The sequence below is a fragment of the Prenolepis imparis genome, unplaced genomic scaffold (genome assembly GCF_030444845.1).
Source record: "Prenolepis imparis isolate NDT839.2.m4 unplaced genomic scaffold, iyPreImpa1.0 SCAF_9, whole genome shotgun sequence".
Classification (NCBI taxonomy): Eukaryota; Metazoa; Arthropoda; class Insecta; order Hymenoptera; family Formicidae; genus Prenolepis; species Prenolepis imparis.
This window is the reverse complement of record NW_028141167.1, coordinates 9,669,090-9,690,350: the sequence shown is the minus strand read 5'-3', so window position 1 is coordinate 9,690,350 and position 21,261 is coordinate 9,669,090. Positions and strand designations below refer to the sequence as shown.

Genomic DNA, 21,261 nt, shown 5'->3' with positions numbered 1-21,261 from the left:
TGTACGTGCAATCTACCATTTATAGCTATCTGCTCGAATGAATAAAAACCGCGTGTTGCATCAAACGCGCGAATATGACAAATTACTGTGTTATTTCGCGAAGCACCGTTATTTCCCTTCTCCCCTAATAATTAACAATCATATATAATATAAAGAAATATTCTGCTTCATTAAAAATGTCTTGTCTACTATCTCGCGCTTGTCTTCCGACGAGAATTGCTAATTATCTGTCTCCTATAATTATCTATCTCCTACGTGCCTATACGTGAGAGATCGTTCTCGGATTTACATAGAGTTACATCTCGATTTCTCTACGAAGTAAATATTCAAATGATAAAAAAATTGTCGTCACTCGCGCATTTTTTATACACGGATCCGGATATTTTATAATATCGAATAGTAATAGAAATAGCTATATAATAGCGTAATCATCTGGAAAAGTAATTTCCACGCGTTTTCCACGAGCGAAATGTTAACTTTGTCCTTGAATGTTTTCACATCGACTCGATAAGCATCGTAAATCATTGTTAATCATTTTTCTGCAGATAGATATATGCTAAATAATTTTTATTTAAAAAAATCTAAAGAAGAAAATTAAGTATTTTAAAAAGATAAATTATATAGAATTAAAAAAAATATACTGATATGGTATTTTTTAATTGTTTTATTCTTTCTACGATGTTAATCCTTTGTATAAAAGAGAGGGGGATTTTATTACTATAAAGCATTGACATTGTCAATCAATTCTGATTCACTGCAATTCAATGCCGACAAGTCAGAAGGACAAAAGGAGCGATACGGTTTCACGATATGCGTGAAGCAATCAAGTGTCGCAAGTATAAAAAAAATTTCCTTCTCGCTCGATCGCTATCTGTCTGAGCATGAAACATTATGAGGCATGAGCTCGTTCGGGAAACATCCCGTGTGAGACAAACGCAACAAGACAATGTTAACACAATCGCGGCGCGTAGAGCTGAAATCGAGTTGCGTAATCGAGTGGGTGGGTGTCCGTAATTGCTTAGCTCGAGACAATAGAAAAAGTCGCCTTCAGAGAAAGAATAAGAGAGAAAGAGAGAAGGAGACAAGATATGACTGGAATCTGTAATTGCAGATCGGATCGGTAGCTCAAACACGCAGTAGTGCGAGTTTCTCTAGTATTCCCGAGAGTCGCATGCCGCTAAAATGTGCGTCTTTACTACTGCCAATCGCTATACGAGGTATCTCGGACTTTCGTTTAATCGCAGCTTCCTAGAACAACTTGAGGAATTTTATTTAACAAAAATGTCGAAAGAGAATGCTATTTGCCTTTCTGTAATTAAGCTTCGAATTAAAATCCTATTAAAGTAAAGCTCGAAATTAATTGAGGAACATGATTTTATCATCGATTTTTTCTACTGAAGCTCAGTTCGCCAGGAATTTTTCGAATTCTAATCTTATTAATAATTTATATATATTTTTATTCGTGAAATTTTTTTGAAGGTTTTTTTCTTCCCGGAGAGGAAGAAAAAAACCTTATATATGCAGAATTGCAATCGAGAAATCCGATAAGCAGCATCACGGAATCTGCTCCTTTCACCCGTATTCTCTCACGACTGATTTACCGGTGAGTCGTATAATGATTGCGAGCTGTAACTGAAAAGAGCACGAACACACGACTCTTCTATCGTGAGGTACTTCTATAATGATAGGATACGCGGTGCATTACAGCATTATGAAGAATATGGATGAGAGTTCGCGGATTATTGCACAATCTGTCGATCGGCGAAACCGACTTCTCATTACAGGATTAATCGATATTAATTCACCGTGGCCACCCCCGTCGTATCGATATTTGTATATTGCGCGTGAAGGAAAAAATAATGAATAACGATATAAACAAAAATAACAAATGTGTAGAAAGCTTTTCTTTGCTTGAAAAAAAGAGTAGAGATAATATTGACAGTAATATGCAGAGCAATAAAATTTGTGTATTTTCAATCGAAAATGATGTTGATATTAAATTTTTGTTTGACTAATAAAAATAATTAATAATAATGTTAATAGCATTATAAATTTTAATATTGTTATTAGCGGATGAGATAAATTAATAATGTAATTCTATATTTTTCTGTGTATGTCTATTAACAATATAATAGAAAAATTTGTGCGGATTTTTTTTCTTTTATGAAAATAACAAAAGCCAAGACAAAGCGGTCAAAAATAATTAGCGCAGAAATTCAAGGCGTACAAGATAATAATGATAAGTCATTTCTCGAATCATGCGCGAAGGTAAAAAGGAGTGGCCCTATTCTTTCGTTCTATTCTACTATCATATACACATATATAAAATATATCTTATGTACACACACATATATATGCGCATACATGGGCGGAAAGTAATGACCTGAAAAAAAATGCTATGCTGCAACGCGTATTAAATCTCGCTCAAGCATTCTAGTGAACTCTTTTCCGCACATGCGATTCGTTTTTCTTACGTTTTTCAAGCTGTGTTTTCTTACGGAAAAAAATAGAAGTCAGTCTACTGGAGTAGTAGAATATACTGTATGTTTAAAAATAATATGTATCTAATAAATCAAACTTTTATATTTATTTCGCACAGCATGCGATTATCTAATATTTTACGACACTTTAATTTATTTTATCTTAATAAAAAAATTACAAATTATTATAAATATAAATGATAAACTGTCTAAAGCAAATTTGTAGCAAATGGATGCAGAATGTTTGCAATCAGAAGGCGGAGATGCGTTTTATTTCGTTGAGTTTCTGATTATGCGTCGTAAAAGTCGCGAAGTTTTGGCGAAAATTAATCACCGAATCAGTCGAAATGGCGCGTTGAAACCGACTAATTTATTACGTCCATGAGAGTAAATTTCATGGTCAAGAGTAATGATCGAGTCCGTCTCGAGAAAGATATGCTAAAAACCGGTCATCAACGAAGAACGGTATTCCTCGATCTCTCAAGATCACGGTCAGTTCCGAGACCCATGAGAGACCATCAACCGTACCCCGAAGATCAGCTGCCTTCGCATCTTTACGGTTTCATTTTCGATATTACTTTTCCCTGTGTTAATAATTGATACAGTTTCGTTGCTCCTCGAATCCTTAGATTCCCCTTTAACTTACTTTAGACTTTAATCTAAAATGAAAAATTTGTTTAATTCTTTTTCTTTCACACATGATCAATATTTTTTAGAATTAATCGATACATTTTTTGACGAGTGTCATTTTTTAATTTGCGATAAGGCATTTTTTATTTCCGATAAATGATCAATATAAATAAGATATCGATGTTTAATATATTTTTTCAATAAATATAGTTACGTAAAAAAAATAAAATCTAATGAAAGTTTATATATAAATATAAAGAGAGTTAATATACGAAGGAAAGATACGAATTTTCTCTATCTATGTTAATTTATTTAATATTATAGTCTTATTTGCGCAATGTCATGCATTTCAAAATCAAAAGAGAGTGGAAACTTTTCGTCGTCGATATATCATGGTACTTTTGTCGATTCGTCATAGTATATAAGAAGTTCGCTTCGCTTTCGAACGACTCTCTTCGTTTATCATTCAAACGACGACATATGCTAATCAGTATTCGTTCATCATTTCTCCTCTTTTGGAAACACCATTGTGCGATCATTGAACGATAATGTCGAAAGCGGTATGGGGAGGTATTTTAAGATTCCAAAAAACGCAAAAAAAATCATACGATGATACTTAACATAAGTAACAACGTTGAAGAACATTAGCATATTCGCGTCTTCTAACGCATAATGTATTCTTGAACATCATGATAGATTACATCCGCATATTTGTTCGTTTGAATTTGCGTAGCGGCCATGAACTTCGTGGATTCGCGAATGATCATGATAATAATTTTCTGCCAATAAAATAAAATTAATTGAATTAACTAAAATAGTTGAATTAAGTTTGAAGAAGTTTAAAAAAATCTACACTCTTGTGTTTGCTAGAACTAAGAGCATAATGAAAATTAACTGAAAGGTGATAAATATTTGCGACTTAGACATCTCAGTGGATGTCTCTGACATCCCCACGCGGTGATTAAGTTTGCAAAGTGGACGGTAATTTCGACGCGAAATTTACGTATGTCTGACGCAAGCTAGGCACAATCTACTTGTGCACGCGTCTCCTGAGGCAATCCTAGGCAACCCTAATCATAATCTAGCGGTTAGGCGAACTCTGAGAATTCTCGGAAAAGCACTTTCCCAGCAGCGTGTGACTTTATCACCTCTTCTTTTTCTTCCTCTTTTCTGTCAGATGAAAAAACTTAATTCTTGTATTTTACGCGAAACATCATTTTTCCTAGGAATAAAAAATGCTGCCGGTATTAATCCACCCGTTTGTATTCCCTCGAACTATGGTCAAGTTTCTTCGTTATATCCAGCATCCAGCCGTGTTTGCTTCGCGAATTTTTCTTTCCTTCGGGGGATAGATATATCCATTGCGATAAATCGTCGACAATTGAATCATAAGATTCTCATTTCGCTTGGAGTACAATTAAAATTAAATAAAGGGCCAGATTTCATATTGTGCGCTCTTAGAGTCGTGACAAATGGTGAACGTTGACCCTAACTTCTTTGCATATCTGGCAAGGGATCACGGTCGTTCGCGAAGTTTCGTTGGTTTTATTGTAGCGACTTTTCGCCTTAAAAATATCTGAGGACGGGCATTTTTATAATTGGACATCCCGCATCGCGCGACCTTCCAGCTGATTCCAGCTGCGAGATAAAGGAATCCAGAGCCCTTCTCTCGAAGATCTATGGTCTGTGTCTGCGGTTGCTAATTCATCGCCTGTTAATTTATTCTATACAATCCGCCTTCTATTATCTTCTCGATCGACTCTTTTTATGTCTCGAAGCTCGATGAGTGTTTCTTCAGTTGCAGCAAGATATCAATCATATTGTTTATAGCTGATGTAGTACCGAATTATTAAAAAATAATTGTTTAATATAGTTTTAAAAAATTAAAGATTGTCAATTATTAAAAATGACTATATTAAACTTTAATAGATTATAATATATTGTTATATTAAATAAAGATAAGTAAATTCTGATACTAATATTCAAAGGAAACATTAAAATTCGCTAACGAGGCGTGTTGCAAGTTTTAACACTTTCTTGCCCGTAAGTCTAATCGTCCGATATTCGCTTTGGAAATTTGCCGAGTTCACCGCAAAACCGCGTCGAATTGAATTCCGTCATTAGATTGCCGCACTTGCGAAATCTGTAAGAATCGTTTGCAAGAAAGAGAACGCGAAGCTCCAGCAACTAAGCTGGTTTTATATCGACTCCCTTGCGTGCATATCGAGCTCGCAAAACGGGAACGAGTTTATTTTTGCAGATGACACAAAGTGCTTAAACGCATTATGCGAAATCCTTGGAACACGATTTTATGTTTCTGGTTTCGGTTATTTGTTTATCGTTTATTGCAACGGAAGGAGTGTCGCCGAGTCTTTTACTTTTAAAATAACCCATACAGTTGTTCACCAAGCTATGAGAATTTTTGCAGTAAAGTAGTACTTTTTTTAAACAAAATAGAGAGCCAATGTACGTAAAAATATATACAGGGTGTCCTCTGAACTCAGTGTCAAAACTGATGCAGCAGCTTTAGCACATGAAAACAAATCGAAAATGTTAATAAACATATGTCCGAATCCGATGGTTTCAAAGTTATAGATTATAGTGTATTAAAGTTGCTTTCGTAAGACAATATAAATTGAAATAAATGTTATTTAATGTTCTTATTCTGTTTAAATCTTTACAAAAAGTGCTCAAAAATTCCTTTGTCGATTTCACACTTTTTAACACGAATTCATGAATTATTTCAAGCTTTTTGAAAAATGTTTGGAGTTTCGTAAATGACATTTTTCAAAAAACTCGAAATAATTTATTAATTTGTACTAGAAAGTGTGTCAAAGTCGACAGAGGAATTTTTGAGCATCTTTTGTGAAAATTTAAACAGAATAAAGAATATTAAATAACATTTATTTCAATTTATATTATCTTACGAAAGCAACTTTAATACTCTTCGGATTTGGACATATGTTTATTAACATTTTCGATTTGTTTTTTCATGTGCTAAAGCTGCTGTATCAGTTTTAGCACTTCAGAAGCAAAATAATAATTATAAATATAACATATAAGAGCTTAAAATGATATTAGATTCTTCGGCAAATTAGCAGTTAATCTTTCTTCAACAAAAAGGTCTCAATTTATTAAAATTTAATTTTTCATCAATTAAAGAATATGTTTTGTTATCTATTTACTATGTAACTTAGTTTATTAGAGCAGGATATCCCGCATGACGATGGTTCGTTAAAAAAAAGGAAAGAAAAAACGATGGAAATACATATGTATTGGATAATACAGCAAAGTTACGGTTTAGCAACACAAGGTGTATAAATTTTCCTGTAATTTATGGCAAAGCAGCGTTATTTCTTTTGATTGCTTCCTGATCGCGCAGCATTCGCAACCGATCGACCCAGATTTCTTTTCTTCTCACCCCGCGGATCTAAAGCGGATCCACGAGATACGGGAAGAACAAAGTCGGCAGGGTCGGAAGCGGAAGCTTGCGATTTCACACGGAAGCGCGTATTCTGCGCGAATTTATTTTACTTTCCATCCAGCGTAAGTGGATACGTAACATAATGTACGCGCATATAAAATGTACTTGCACGCTCCGGTTCCTGCGAGATCATCGCGCTGAAAATGCACTCACCGCAATCTACTAATCACACTTACCGTCTAAGTTTCATTTTTCGAAATAAAAGAATGCCCTTCAGCAATATTAACTGTAAAATTATAAGTTAGCTATAGTTAATTATAATTAATTATAGTTTCTCAGAGTTACACATGAAATAAGTTTTAGAATCATGAATTGTACGATTATGAATTATACGAATCTTCTTTAAAGCCAAGAGCTATTAATATTATAGATCTATAATTATAAATTATATAAAATAATATTATAGATCTATAATTTTTAAATTATATAAGTTTTTTTCACTCTCTCTCTCTCTTAGAAAATTTAATATATAATAAATTAAAATTAGAATGATCAGCCTTGATATAAATTATAGAAGATTTAAATTTACAATAAAATCACATCATAGATTATATGATAATGCATATATGAAAAAGAGAAAGAGAGAAAATAGAGAGAAAAAGAAAGGGAAGAGTTATAGTGTGTGTATGTGTAGCATGAAGTATTATCTTTGAAAAAAAGGGAATATTGCAGCGCGCTTTTGATCAAAATAAGCTAATGCTATTAAATTGTATAACAATCAGTTATAAAATTAATTAATAAATTTATCAACTCTATATAAAATTGCGCATTACGTTCAGGGTTAATAAAATTGCGAAATTCACTGTTCTATAATTATGCCCTTCGCGCCAATCATACGGTACATTAGCACGATTACGTTGAGTTGAGGCTGTGGCAAAAATATATCGAAGTGCGAGCAAAACGAGAGCGGTGAATGTGCTTTTGCACATATGTGCTGGTCACGCGTGGACCAACCATATAAAATCACGAGCGGACAAGCGGTTGCACGTGTCGGATCAGAATTATCTGCGCGAACTGGGGTCTCGTCGCACGTGACCGGGGACCTCGCTTAGAAAGCAAGCCTAGGGTTTCTCACAGGAATGCTCATTTAGCAATCATTCTACTCGTTGGCCCCGAAACGGTCGTCGCGATCGAGTAAGCGCGAGTAAGAGTTGAAAGAACGAAGTCGGGAATAACTACGAACCGCGAAGTATATTTCAAACTTTTTGTAGGACACCGGGTTCAAATTTAATCCACAAGTTATACATTGCAATCTATTTCCGCTTGTTATATTTAGAAATAATTTATTAATAATAATAATTAACAGCTCTATATATCTTCTATATGTTATTCTCTCAATATTCTATTCTATATAATTTATTAAATTTTATATTATCGTAATATATAAAATTTTATATAAAAGCTTTTGTTTATAGTTTAGTAAATTTATATGAAAATAATCTAAACTATATCCAGAAAAAATGTGAAATGTGTTGTTTAGAAGATCTATAAATTTTTCATCATAGAATTATAATTATTATTAATAAATAATATATTTACACTGAAAAAAAAAAACTTGTTAACTTGTCTAAATCATTCAACTAAATACTATTTTGTTAATTGAACATATGTAAATATTTAAGTCAAATACACGTTTTGTTAGATTTAATATGTTGTGTTTAATTTAAATATTTTTATATGTTCAATTAACAAAATAGTATTTAGTTGAACGATTTAGTTAAGTTAACAACTTTTTTTTTCAGTATATCTCATTTATCATATATGGAAATTACCATCAGCAATCATCATATTCAGACGCATTTAGAAATTTTAAATGGTAATAATTAAATAATTTAAAAATTGATTTTGAAATATTTTTATGGACAAGAGAAAGCTTTTTCACTTTTTCTTTAACAGTGATTTAGTTTGGGGGACTTAATAATAAAGTTATTTCATGTAGAGAAATTTGCGAAAGATTGTGAATTAAATTTTCTTATATATCAAATATGAAGGAAATTTATTCTGAAATATACTTCCGAGTGACTCTCTTTTTTTTAAGCATACTTCATGTACCGAGCACGTAATTTGTAACGCAATAATATAAGCGATATCCCAATTATACAAGCAGAAGTCAGTACAAGGATGCCGTAGGGAACGTATAGACGATGCAAACAGTTATACACTTTCACTTGAATCTCGTTCAGCTTTACAACTAAGATATACAGGGTGTTCGTGTAATCTTTTGTTGAGGTCACGATGCACGAAAAATAATAGCAAACTTTTGTGATTTTAATTATAAATGATAAATAAAATAATAATTAATATGTACAACAATTAATCAATTCCTAGAGTGCAATTCCTGACAATCCTTAATGCCCGATCATTTAACATTCGTTCGAATCTTGTTTTAAAGATTAGAAGATATTAAATATAATTTAATAATCATATGTATATAATATAAAAAAAAATATTGTAATATAATTAATTGCATCCTAATATCTTAGATTAGTTTATCTTTATGATGCGTAAGACTTAATTTTTCAATCAAGTTAGTCAGTTGGTCAATTGAACGCAGTTATGCAATATGGGAAACCAACCACCAATTTTTTCGATTTCGAGATTTTTATTGCAAATTGTGCCTGATACATTCAGGCACAATTTGCAATAAAAATCTCGAAATCGAAAAATTTGGTGGTTGGTTCCCCATATTGCATAACAGCGTCCAGTTTGTCTTGGGAGTTTTTCTTTCCCCCTGCAATGACAATTAAAGATTAACACGATTGAATTAAAGGTTGAAAATGACTGTCGAAATTTCGCTTCAGGTGATTTGTGATTTTGTTGTTGCCGGCAACAAGATTATTCATCGTTGTGCACATCGCCTTGGATGCAACTAAATTCCCAGGCGTATCGTGAGACAAGGATGACATTCACTCGTCTATTTACGATGCGCAAAGCGTTTATAAATTATATTTCTAAGATATATATATATATATATATGCGTGTCTTGCATAATCTTTTCACGTCGACGTTTATTTTTTTAATTAATAAAGCAAAACTAAATTTTAAGAATTACGCGTTTCAGGATACTATTCTTATATATATAGTATATAAAATAGAGAATACTTTTTTGATAAGATTCTCTCATCTTTTATGTGTATACTAGATCTTTCTTAATTAATTTTAAATGAAGCAGATGACATACGAGATGATATACGAGATTGGAAATTTATAGAACAGTTTTCAATATTATAAAGTTAATGAATATTAAATTATGTACTATAATTAAGATTTTGAAAAGTCTATTTTTACCGTGATTCTTTTGAACATTTAGAATTAAAAAATTAAACCACAAAAATATTCCTTTCTTAATCCGAGACGATTACGATTGAGAAAATAAAAAGACAAGTTTGAATTCATTTCATTGAATGTTAAAAAAGTGGACTAAACCACATTATTGCATGGATGCCCTCAATTCTATCGAAAGTTTTTATGAAACGCTAGAAATTCGTTTCAATCTTTCTCTTGCAACTGGATTCAAATCAGAAGATTTCGTCGCATCATCTCTCTTCCTGTAAATTAAGCGCAGATACGGACGAACATTCTCTCGCGAAGTCGCGCTTTCTCTCGTGTTCACCTATATGAAAGTGACACAATTCCTTATTCATTGATTGCTTTGATCGTTTGTTTGTTTTTAAACATCTCTTATGAATCAGAAGATACAAAATGTATATACATATATAGAATAATAAAATAAAATAAAAACTTTATTTTTTATTCCTGAATAATTTATGATTAAAGTTCCTCGATTTAAAAATATTATATTATGATAGATTAAAAATAAATAGAATTATGTTACAATTTAATCTTAAAAAATTTTATAAATAAAACATGAAAAAAACGTGCATTTTTTAATCCTGCATCATAAATACAATTATGAATTATTATATAAAAAGAAAACTATTCTAAAATATTTTCATTGAATTCATCTTAGGACTTTTCTCATAAACACTTCAAATAAAATTAATTATATTTATTCTGATTTCATGATTTTTTTATAGACGTGACTAGAGAAACAAAAGGAGAATTATTTCAGTAATTTCATTAACTTCATTAACTAAAATTAAATTGATGAGAGAACGATCAAAAATATATAACTTTTTATTTTAAATTTAGTAGCTTTATAGAAATGTTGTAAAACAATATTGCTATAAATATATCAATTAAATTGAGATCTTTTTGTGAGAGAATATAAATCAATAAAATTTTTATAAATCATAAAAGACAGAAAAAAATATTATTGGAAAGTATCTATGTTTAGCTCTTATTAAAAATCAAAATACTATTATATATTTCGCTAAACTATATATATATTTAGCTAAACACGTAGATTTAAAAAATGACAAGCACAAAAACTTTTGACACTTGTACTGTCACATGGGGCAGGATTGACAGGAATTGACATTGAGGAATATCCGTCTATTCTGTACATACCGGATCGCGCGGGACGGGCGATTATCCCGGGCTTGCGTGATTTAGGGATGCTGACAACTCACTGACAACTCGCGGTGCACGGCACTCGACATGCCAGCTCCCAGCTCACCTCAGACTGACTGCACGGGGCCCAAAGACCTGGGACCACCGTTGCGGGCCCTCGCGATCGCTGCTTGCTTTCACTTGGTGAGTACCGCAAGCAGTACCGACGCGTGAATCGCTGATCGTTGATAAAAGACACGGATTCGATACGGCTTAACGCGCGCTGCTACTCGCGCGATGCTTTGTACAAGATTCATATACCTCGTGAATCAAGTTTATATATGTTTATGTAGTAATGTTGTTCAGTTATGTCATAGATATTATATGTATTTAATTGTATGTAACATTCAAGTATTCTTGATATTTCCTATTCAATTTCTAGTTTTCGATACTGATATTTCATTGCTAAAAATATCTTGATATCTCGTAATAATTTCGTATTTTAATATTGACGTCTAATATATATAATCGAGAAATTATTTCTATTATTTTAGAAAGAACGTTGTAATATCTTCTACACAATTTTTTTGTATTATAAAAATAATACATATTATTATTGCATTATTATAGAGCATACACAATCGATGATTACTACGACATGTTGTAAGATGTGAAAATCTCCCATACGATTATATCGCGGGATTGAGGAGAATTGCGAATTTATTTTAAGAAGAAACTTTTCTTACCTTTCTATGATGAGATACGATTACACGCAATCCGCGTGTTACGTTTTAATGCAACGTGTATATATATTTAAGCTTTTCGTTAAAAGAAAAAAATATATATATACAAGCGCAATATTGCGCGCAATACGGTAAAAAAGTTGATATAAAATAATATCAACAATATAGATAAAAATAGAGAAATATTGTTGTGAAAAAAATTTCTAAAATATAAAAATATTTTAAAAAAACCTTTAACATGAATCCTCATCTTCGGTTGGAACGTCTTCACGATGTTGTTTCGGATTCCATCGACGCCAAAGTAATTCTCTAACTGTGAATTCGGAAAGTATTTCAGGGCTAGTCGTACTAGTATCCTGAGGCACCGATGATGGCCATAAAACTTGTGCGAAGAGTATCTCCTGTTGACCAAATAGTAATTAATTAGAAAATGAGTAAGAAAAATGACATGTGACTGTTTATTTATATCTTTAAATATTTTTTAAATAAATATGCAATTGCTTATACCTTGGCAGCGGTTTCGGAGAGCCTTTGCAATCCAAACAAACTGTCCCATGTGGATCGCATAGAAAGAGGTTCTATAATTAAGGAGTCCGCATCTGCTACTTCCACTATGACAATATAAGAAGCGTGAAAGAAAGGTGGTCCTTCTTTATACAGCACTGAAAAATTTAAGAATATATATCAGATAACAATATTAAATAAAGTTTTTTCTTTGAGCTATATATTATATAACTCAAAGAAAAACATTTATATTATATATATATATATATATAAAAGTGTGAATAAAAATCTTTTGAAAAAGATATTTGTAAAAATATTTATAACTAACCAAAATTTTGTATTCATACCTCTCTAATATAAAAATAATTAGCTATTTTTACAAGAACAAATAAAAAAAACCAACGAACTAACATTATACGTATATGATATTTTTAAGTAGGAAAAAATATCATATACGTATAGGAAAAATTTATAGGAAAAAAAAAACTATTCAAAAATATTTTCAAAGAATGAATACTAACAAAAGTCGCCACCGTATTTCAGGCCAGGCTTGACGACCCATCCTTTACTCCTGTAATAATGATAAACCACATATTTCTGTACGAAATCTGGCTTCTCCTTGCAAAAGTATAACCATGCATTATTAATGTCCAATAGACTGCCGTCAAAGTGAATCACTTGAAGGCAACCTAATCCAAAGAGAAGAAAAAAAGTCTCCTCGTAGGTGAGATGAAGAGCCTCTCGAATGGGGAAACCTTCGTTTTCGATTCTTGGTTTAATATGTTTTAAATAATTATCAGTATCCGAGTCACTGTCCGGCAAAACCAACAGCTTTCCGTGCTGATTATCATCCTCATTTGCACAATCGCTTTTGAAATCATAATAGCTTAATTCGCAAGGTTCTTCCTCCTCTTTTTTCTCTTCTGAGTAGTTTTTATCATTGTGAGTTTTTGGTGAACTTTTTGTATTGTCAGACTCTTGATTATTAACAATGACACAAACATCGTCTTCCTCCGCAGAGTCAAGAACAACCTCATCAATTTCTATGTCATTTATGACTTCATTTCTTTCTTTATTTTCATTGCAATTCAGTGGAATCTCAACGACGTCTCCAATATTTTCTTCCTTGCTATTCAAGATATTTTCTTCTTCACATTGTGCACTTGTTTTAGCATCTTCGATATCACAGATTTTCACTGTTTAATGATATATATCATTTTATATTTTCATTTTACCTTATATTGTATATTAATATAATTTACTATATTAATTTACAATCAAATTTTATGTATCATGAAATGTAATTATAATATTGCGTACCTTCATAGTTGGAAGAAGCAGAATTCAATTCCTTGACTTCATTCAGCCATTCTTGCCTATGAAGCCACTGTCTATTTCGAACTACTGGCGGTGTTCCATATCTTGCTTTACCAAAGGATGGATAACTGCGTGATAATGATCCTTTACCAAAGAATCCCTGCAAATAAAAATATTATTTCTTCATACACATTGTCACTTATATTAAAAATTAATATTAAAACTTGTCCTCACCATAGAATGCACTGCATTGATTTCTTTAGGTTCAATTATGCACGATCCCACGTCTGTGAGATGTGCTGTATACACTGGCCATTCCTGAGTTTTATCCAATGGAATGGGAAATGGAAACTGTGGGTTCAACTTTGTTCTTTTTTTCTTCTTTGGTTCTCGCAAATTCATGTTTTAACTGCATAAACAAAAACATAAAATTTTATAGTATACATTTGTTACAACTTCTAAACATATTGTGTAATATCTAGAGTAAATCCTGAAATCTTGAGCAGTGTTTCGATTCTTATTAACAATTGAAATTCAAATTAAGTTTGAATTAAAAATCAAGATTATAATTTTTTTAAAACGTTTTAAATAATCTAAAATACACTAAAATTAGATAATGTTGTTAGTATTATAAGTATGTTGCATATAATTATTTACATATAAAATATAAATCTAAAATACTAATAAAATATGTATATATATATTAATTTGTAATTACTTATAAAAAACCGAAAGTTATACAAATATACATCATTTTAACACCAAACATATATAATTAATTATAATTTTTCGTATATAGAGAGATAAGATACTTAACCTATAAAAATAGACAATATAACTTTTGTGCACAGTATTCCTCTTATATATGAATTAAAAATATATTTTAGATACAACATAGAACGAAAAAAATGTTTCTCTGCATAAAAATTTGTTTATATTATTGATTACCAGTCATTAAAAGATGTATTTTGTGTCAGCTAATGATCTTTTGACCGATGTTGTCCAAGTCAAGTCAGGTCATGTTAGGTTGGATAAGTTAGATAGTACACGCGCACACATCAGCATTTAATTGTATCATTTGATAGAATTTGTTTTCAATCCATTTACCTGATCTATTTCCCACAATTATAACAATAATTTACAGTAATAACAATGATAAAGTGCGACCTTAATATAAAATATATAATTATATTATAAATATACATATATTTAATTTTATATTCTACAAGATTCGAAGATACTTTGGAGAATTTCTCTTTCTTTTTGGTCAAACATAATCTATTTCTCTATTCATATCCCATTATAAATTCATACCCTAGTATACATATAAAAAAACAATATACATATTTTGTTATTATACGATAAATAATTCATAATATTCTGCAATAAAGAAATTGGAAGATTTAACATAATTTGAATAGGTTTATTAAAAAAAAAATAGCTTAATTAAAATTAACTTCAAGTTAAAAAAAAAAATTAAATTGATTGTATCCTTTACAATTTCAATTATATAATTAGGCCTACATAATTTTTATTATGTCGATTCTCCTAAAATATGAAAAAGCATATAAACGACATGACTTAACATGCCTTTAACATGTCATAACATATTCGACATATAAAAGAAATCTTACTCTTTTGAATAGTTTTTAAAAATAAAGACATATCCTGCATTCCTAATAATTATGCATACATTTGTATAATTTTCGGGATATTTATAAGTACATATGATAAAAAACATGTTTTTCATACCTAATTGTTCACACATCCTTTAAATATTTTTTAGATTGCTCATTTTGCAGCGATGTCGAGCATTTCCGTCACGTCGACAATCTTCTCCCGTGTCTTTCCTAGTTGTTTACCTCGCTCTTGTTCAACACGATCGATCTTTTGCCAATCCTGATAAGATACGATCTGGATTCCCTTGGAATTTAGGATCTCGCGCACACCGTTCGACCCCGCTTTATTCTCGCTCGGAGATGCCAGTTCTTTGCACACCAGATTGCCGACTTGGAAAGCGTTCGTCATGGTCGATAGGATAACGCCGACCGGTCCGGTGGCTGCCCATCCAGCGCTGTAAAGATTGCCGTCGACCTTACCGCCCACGTTCACCACTCGTCCCTTCCTCGCATCAAACGGAATCGAACTATCTATTTGAGCGGATTTGTAACCAATGCTACGCAGAGCTAGACCACATGGGATCGTCTCGAATTCGTTAGTCATCTCGGCTACCTGATCTTGAATCGTATCTCCTCGCAGATGACTCACTGCAAATCTGACGCTTTGCAGCTCATCGTTGCCGTGAAATTCGACGGGACTCCGCAGGAAGATCGGATTTAGCTCTTTAGCGTACGTCGAGTCGCTCACGGATTCGTCCAAAGACTTCAACATGAGCTCCGTCAGTCGTTTCCGCGGTCTGGCTAAGGTCGGTACGATATCTCGTACGCCCGCGAAGTCTTCCGCTCGCCAGAGTTTTTTGCAGTTCTCCAACTTGAGGAGCTCGCGCAGTTCCGCGATTGTAAACGCGGCCTGCAAAGGTCCTCTTCGCCCAACCATGGAGACTTTTCGCACTCTACTATGAGATAAACGTTCCAGGGCGTACGACGTGATGTCGGTGTTCTGAAATAATCGAAAGAGATAGTTTAATATTTCAGATTAAAAATTAGTTTCATCTTGCAATCGATAAAACTAAATAGATATTTTATATTAAAGTGTACAATTTAATTTTAGAATCTGTTTTTCATGTTATTATATTATCGTAATTAATCATAGAACTTCTAATTTAACAATAAATCATTAAGAATCGAGAGTTACCTTAAGCTTATCGATAGGTGTCAAAAGAATTCTCGTGATATCTATGGCTACGTTGCCTTGGCCTATGACAACCACTTCCTCTACGTCTAAATTAATGTTCAGATCCTTGTCGGTTGGCACACCATTATACCAACCAACGAAACGTCGACCTGATATCACATTGCTTAAGTGTTCACCCGGTATATTGAGCAGTCGGTCTTGTTGAGCGCCGTAAGTCTGTAATAGAAATAAAACAAAGAATTAATTAAATTAAGATATTACGCCAACTTATTATATAATTAATATAATTAATAAATATAGTATAAGATACGTACCAATAATATGGCATCATAAAAATCACGTAATTGATCAACGGTAACATCCGTGCCAACATTAACGTTACCTAGGAACTGAACACGTGGATTGTTCGCGGTTTTATGGAACGTATTAATGACATTCTTCACTTCTGGATGATCCGGAGCAACCCCGAAGCGCACAAGACCGAAGGGAACAGGCAGTTTCTCCAATATATCAACTTTCACGCCTGAACTCTATTAATCAAACAAATATTTCATGTAATTTTATTTTTTGTGGAATATTTGAAGTTTAATAAATTTATTTTTTAAACAATTTATATATATATTGTAATTGATTATAATTAATCTATTGTTATTACCTTCAACAACTGCTGGGCTGCGTAAAAACCTGCCGGACCCGAACCGACAATGCATACCTTCGGCATGTGTTGTCCAGTGGACAGGAAGCGAATGCAATTCCTGATAAGGTAACATTTCATCTTCACGTACGGTGGCGTCGATCTAAAACGTGGCCAGATTTTTTACACAGTTACAATACGCCTCTGCCAAGACTTCGCCGAGACCTCGCACAACGCCGCTTTGTTATTCCTATGAAGAAATCGCCCTTTTCTACAAAGCGAAATCTCGGTCACCACGTTCTATACATCAAACATGATCCCGAAACATCGATCATTTCGTTGTTACAAAACAAACGCGATCCACAAGTGTTGACCTTGACTCTGGAACTATTTATTAACCGGTATATTATTTATCGTTAAGTTATTATCGCGCGAATATCATTTTTCCAACACCGTATTATATTGCATATTTTACAAAATTTTGCATACATGTGTTATCCATAATAAGGATGAAATATTTACAATGTAAATGATATTTATAAATTTACAATTATTTATTTACAACTGTCTTCAAGCATATAATTTTCATTATAAATATAAATAAATTTATAATGAATATAAATATATTCATAAATATATTTATATTATATAATCACGTGTATAAAATTTCTTTGTTGCTACGTTTTATTACACTCTATCATATTAATGTGATGAGCGTATAGTTTGATCATCAGGTGATTAAGTTGTACTATCATGGAGAACTGGTCACATTCTAGAAAAAAATTGTGTTGTAAATAACCGAGTGTTAATAAGTACAGATAAGTGTATTTGATATGATTGGCAATTTTTTATTAAAGATCGAAATAATTTCCTGTTAATAAAAAAGTTAAATAGTCGTTAAAACTTGCAGACCTAAATATATTTAATGCAAAAACTTTAATAAAGAATTAAAGATTAAATATTGACTTCAAATTTGTTTTATATATATGCATGTTAACTTTTAAACAAAGAAAATTGTCATTTATATTAAATTTTAATAGTAAAGAAGACGTTTCACTTTTAACTCATAAATATGCTTGTGAATATCTTATAAATATTAATGAGAATTTGTAACACACTATTAAAATTAATGAAACTAATGTTTTCTTATTTTTATGTGTTTGTAAATCTTACCATATAAAAATGTTATAGGTAATATCGACCAGATTGTCATATTTTTTTGACGTATATTATTCGACGCCGTGAGTATTTCACGCAAATTACTCAATATTTTGTCATCACGTCTATACGTCTCCAATTTAATGCGATAGCCTTCGTTATCACGAATCTCTACAGTGATCTTATCAAAGAGACCACCTAGGACATATAAGAGTCCGACGTTCAACTGCGTTAGCAAAGAATAGCCGATGAGAAAGAGTGTTTGTCCGATCTGTAGCTGTCCTAATCGATCGTAAATTTCAGCAATCGTCCGATGACTATCGTAATCGCGAATGAATTGGAAACTCAGTATCTCGTGAGTTGGATCAATTTGCTGCTCTTTTATCATTTCTGCCGATGGAAAACACAAAGCTTGATAAAGCGCGGTAGAGCGCGTGTCTCGTAGTATATCGTCAATTTTGTTTAACATCTGCTGAATTCTCGAGTCACAAAAGTGCGAGCTGCGTACTTTGTTAAACGATCTTCCTCCTAGTATCTCTAAAGTTGGTGCCCGTAAATGCCACTACAAAAGGAAAATAATCATGTTGTAGATATATCCTTTTTTTCAGAAAATGCATGAAATAAAAATTTATCATCTTTTCAAGCAATAATATACAAATTTGCTTACGGTGTAAGATTTTTCCGCCGGCGATTCGATCTCCTTCGCTTTGTTACATATCTGCAATAAATGTTCTTGCGGTGTTAAATCTTGCTTCTTGCAACGTTCGTTGTAAGAATCGACACGCCATTTTTTATTTGTAAAGCAATTGTTGCTCTTCTCTAATATTTTCCGACCGACTATCTCGTTCGCGGAATCTATTCGACTCAATCTGCACGTGCTGAGATACCTCTTAACAACATCCCGCTTGATGTGTCTCAGCTCGAAGAGGATACTGCTGTATCTTTCCGCGCGAAACGTGCTTATGTTCTCTCTAATGACTTGGCATTGATAACGCTTGAAAAACTCGCTGCATTCTTGGAGTCTCCGCAGAAAAGCGTCCGGAATATCTCGCAAATCAAACATCGCTTTTGTAGGCGACACGTTGCTACAGTAATGCCTGAGTATATTCAAATATGGTGCTACGTAATCTCTGCCCTTGAAATTCGTACAGAGGACGTATATTTCTGAATTTCCAGCTTTGCTAGATGCCGGCTTCGTTGCGATGACGTGATGGAAGGAGCAGGAAAGCAGATACATCAAACATACGGATTGATGCTCGAACAGGGTGAAGAGCTTCAGAAGAAAATTACCGCCTTTCCGCAAGAGGTGCATACAGGCCACCGTTTCGCACAAGTGCAATTGCGCCACAGCGTTTTCTTGTTCTCCCGGTACATCTGTGCAATCTATACTTCCATCCGCAGTGACCAGCAGGATATCTCTGTCCAACTGTTTGAATCTTTCTACCAGGACGTCTAGATTTCTAAGATTCATGATATCGCCCGTATTGTCGGCGCCGAAGCACCAATGCTTCAGAGTATGCCTGATGAATCTGTCATCGGGTATCATCCTGTCGTATGAATGTCCCTCGCAGTAAGGATTCAACGTGGTGGCCAACCAATTCCATTTTACATCAGGTGCGTTCGTCTTCAACCAGTGATTCAGGGCGGCTACAAAGGCACCTGGTGCTTCGCACAGATGCACGGAAGTGAAACTGTTACCGTTCTCTTCGGAACGAATCTCGGGCAACGGAACCAGGTAAAAGTTAGAAGCAATCTCGTAGAATTTACACCAGGCTTGAGTCACGAGTTCTGCTTGTATGTTATTTTTCACAGTGTTCACGATGTCGCCTGCTTTGTTCATCTGTTTCGTATGCTGCTGCCACTCGCATAGATCGAAGTTGTTGAGGCGACTCTTCATTTCGTTTAGACTGGCCTTCAACTTTTGCAAATTTTCCAGCTGCCATGGCGGCTCCTTAAACATCGATGTGGGGTTGGGTAACGTATATGTCTCTATTTGTCCTTGTCTGTCCGAAATTAGGAAATACTTATCGAACAATGTGTTTATGTTATCATCAAGCAGTGGGTTTCCAGTAAAACTGTTTCCCTTCTTCATCGTTATGTAAAATGTGAAATTAATTCAGAAATATAACAGAATGATTGCAATGCACTTTGACCCTTGTTTATAATTATATAATTTTCTATAATATACATTCAGTCTTCTTCGTGCGGGTTATTATCCTTTCTTTTTTCGCTATCTTGATCCTGGAAGTTGCAGTTGTTTCATATCAAGGTTCAGTATACATTTGTTACAGTATGACATCAAAAGCTGGGAAGATATTTTGTTAAAATAACTCTGTATGTACAATATCCAGAAAATAACAATGACGTGCATGAAAACAGTGTTTTTCTATTCAAATGAAGTCATGTTAAACATACATGATAGAATTGATAGACTTATAAGGTTGATCAATATTATAATACATATAATACTAAATTCATTACGTAATTAATGTTAAAATTAATATATTTAACTGTACATTGTTCTCCTGTTGCATTTTTACACTTTCAATGTCTAAAATAAATGCGTTTATATGCATTTTTTACACCTCGTTTCTTTCCTTCTGCTTATTTTTTTATTAAAAAACCGATTATGCTCTTGTCTCGAATTCAACAGAATGCGAGAAGATACATTCTATCTCCAACAAGCTGATTTTGTGTTGAAAATAGAAAGAGAAAATAATGCACGCGTAGAGAGAAAATGCAACTAAAAGAGATCAGTTAAATCTCACGAAATCTCATTCAAGAGTCAGAAGAACCTGTTGCTCAAATCAAAGATTATTTAAAGGTTAATACCGGCGTTGTCTCGGCTGGCGAACGACAAGAAAATACGACTCACCGTATCAGGAAAGTGTCGCCATATAAGCGCAGAATATTTCTTCTAAACTAGGTCGGAATATTATCGTCTTCTACCTCGGATAAATATGCAAATACTGTATTATACACATACTATTTAAATAACTACATTTGTTATCGTCGCCATCATCTCACCGCGGCTACTTCACGATG

General features: G+C 32.9%; 3 protein-coding genes across 10 annotated transcripts in view; all 3 read right to left on the bottom strand.

The window, feature by feature from the left end:
* LOC145940662 (uncharacterized) overlaps positions 1-12,141 on the bottom strand; it is a 20,829-nt gene extending 8,688 nt beyond the window's left edge. For 2 of the 3 annotated variants that reach the window (XM_083046058.1, XM_083046057.1), the window contains exon 1: positions 12,021-12,141. In XM_083046058.1, the coding sequence (XP_082902184.1) occupies positions 12,021-12,029 (9 nt within the window). In that variant the 5' untranslated portion in view covers positions 12,030-12,141. Of the gene's footprint in view, positions 1-11,064; positions 11,229-12,020 lie in introns of those variants that run through there. The other variant, XM_083046059.1, reaches the window with a different exon arrangement.
* Dare (NADPH:adrenodoxin oxidoreductase, mitochondrial) lies at positions 12,023-21,261 on the bottom strand. 6 transcript variants are annotated; one of them, XM_083046067.1, is made up of 6 exons: positions 15,363-15,502; positions 13,845-14,019; positions 13,614-13,770; positions 12,815-13,489; positions 12,297-12,451; positions 12,023-12,190 (listed from the first exon to the last, which is right to left on the bottom strand). In XM_083046067.1, exons 2-6 carry the CDS (start codon positions 14,010-14,012, stop codon positions 12,023-12,025), a joined length of 1,323 nt encoding a protein of 440 aa, XP_082902193.1. In that variant the 5' UTR covers positions 14,013-14,019; positions 15,363-15,502. The 6 variants fall into 6 exon arrangements, with proteins under 6 accessions (XP_082902193.1, XP_082902192.1, XP_082902194.1 ...); XM_083046066.1 differs by lacking the exon at positions 15,363-15,502 and adding an exon at positions 14,559-14,650; XM_083046068.1 differs by lacking the exon at positions 15,363-15,502 and adding an exon at positions 14,428-14,559.
* On the bottom strand, positions 17,199-21,097 carry Aft (cap methyltransferase 2). The gene is made up of 3 exons (XM_083046063.1): positions 18,884-21,097; positions 18,232-18,778; positions 17,199-17,830 (listed from the first exon to the last, which is right to left on the bottom strand). The coding sequence occupies exons 1-3, from the start codon at positions 20,306-20,308 to the stop codon at positions 17,736-17,738; spliced, it is 2,067 nt and encodes a 688-aa protein (XP_082902189.1). The 5' UTR covers positions 20,309-21,097; the 3' UTR covers positions 17,199-17,735.

What these genes read in the sequence shown, in the direction of transcription:
- Dare (XM_083046065.1), bottom strand. Translation starts at nt 17,199, where the DNA reads ATGAAATGTTACCTTATCAGGAATTGCATTCGCTTCCTGTCCACTGGA. An exon ending in CAGCCCAGCAGTTGTTGAAG is followed by an intron (nt 16,955 to 17,079) that starts GTAATAACAATA and finishes TTTGATTAATAG; the next exon opens with AGTTCAGGCGTGAAAGTTGA. An exon ending in CACCTATCGATAAGCTTAAG is followed by an intron (nt 16,230 to 16,424) that starts GTAACTCTCGAT and finishes CGATTATTTCAG; the next exon opens with AACACCGACATCACGTCGTA.
- Aft (XM_083046063.1), bottom strand. Translation starts at nt 20,308, where the DNA reads ATGAAGAAGGGAAACAGTTTTACTGGAAACCCACTGCTTGATGATAAC. An exon ending in CGGCGGAAAAATCTTACACC is followed by an intron (nt 18,779 to 18,883) that starts GTAAGCAAATTT and finishes TTCCTTTTGTAG; the next exon opens with TGGCATTTACGGGCACCAAC. An exon ending in ACCTATAACATTTTTATATG is followed by an intron (nt 17,831 to 18,231) that starts GTAAGATTTACA and finishes ATTTTTTTCTAG; the next exon opens with AATGTGACCAGTTCTCCATG.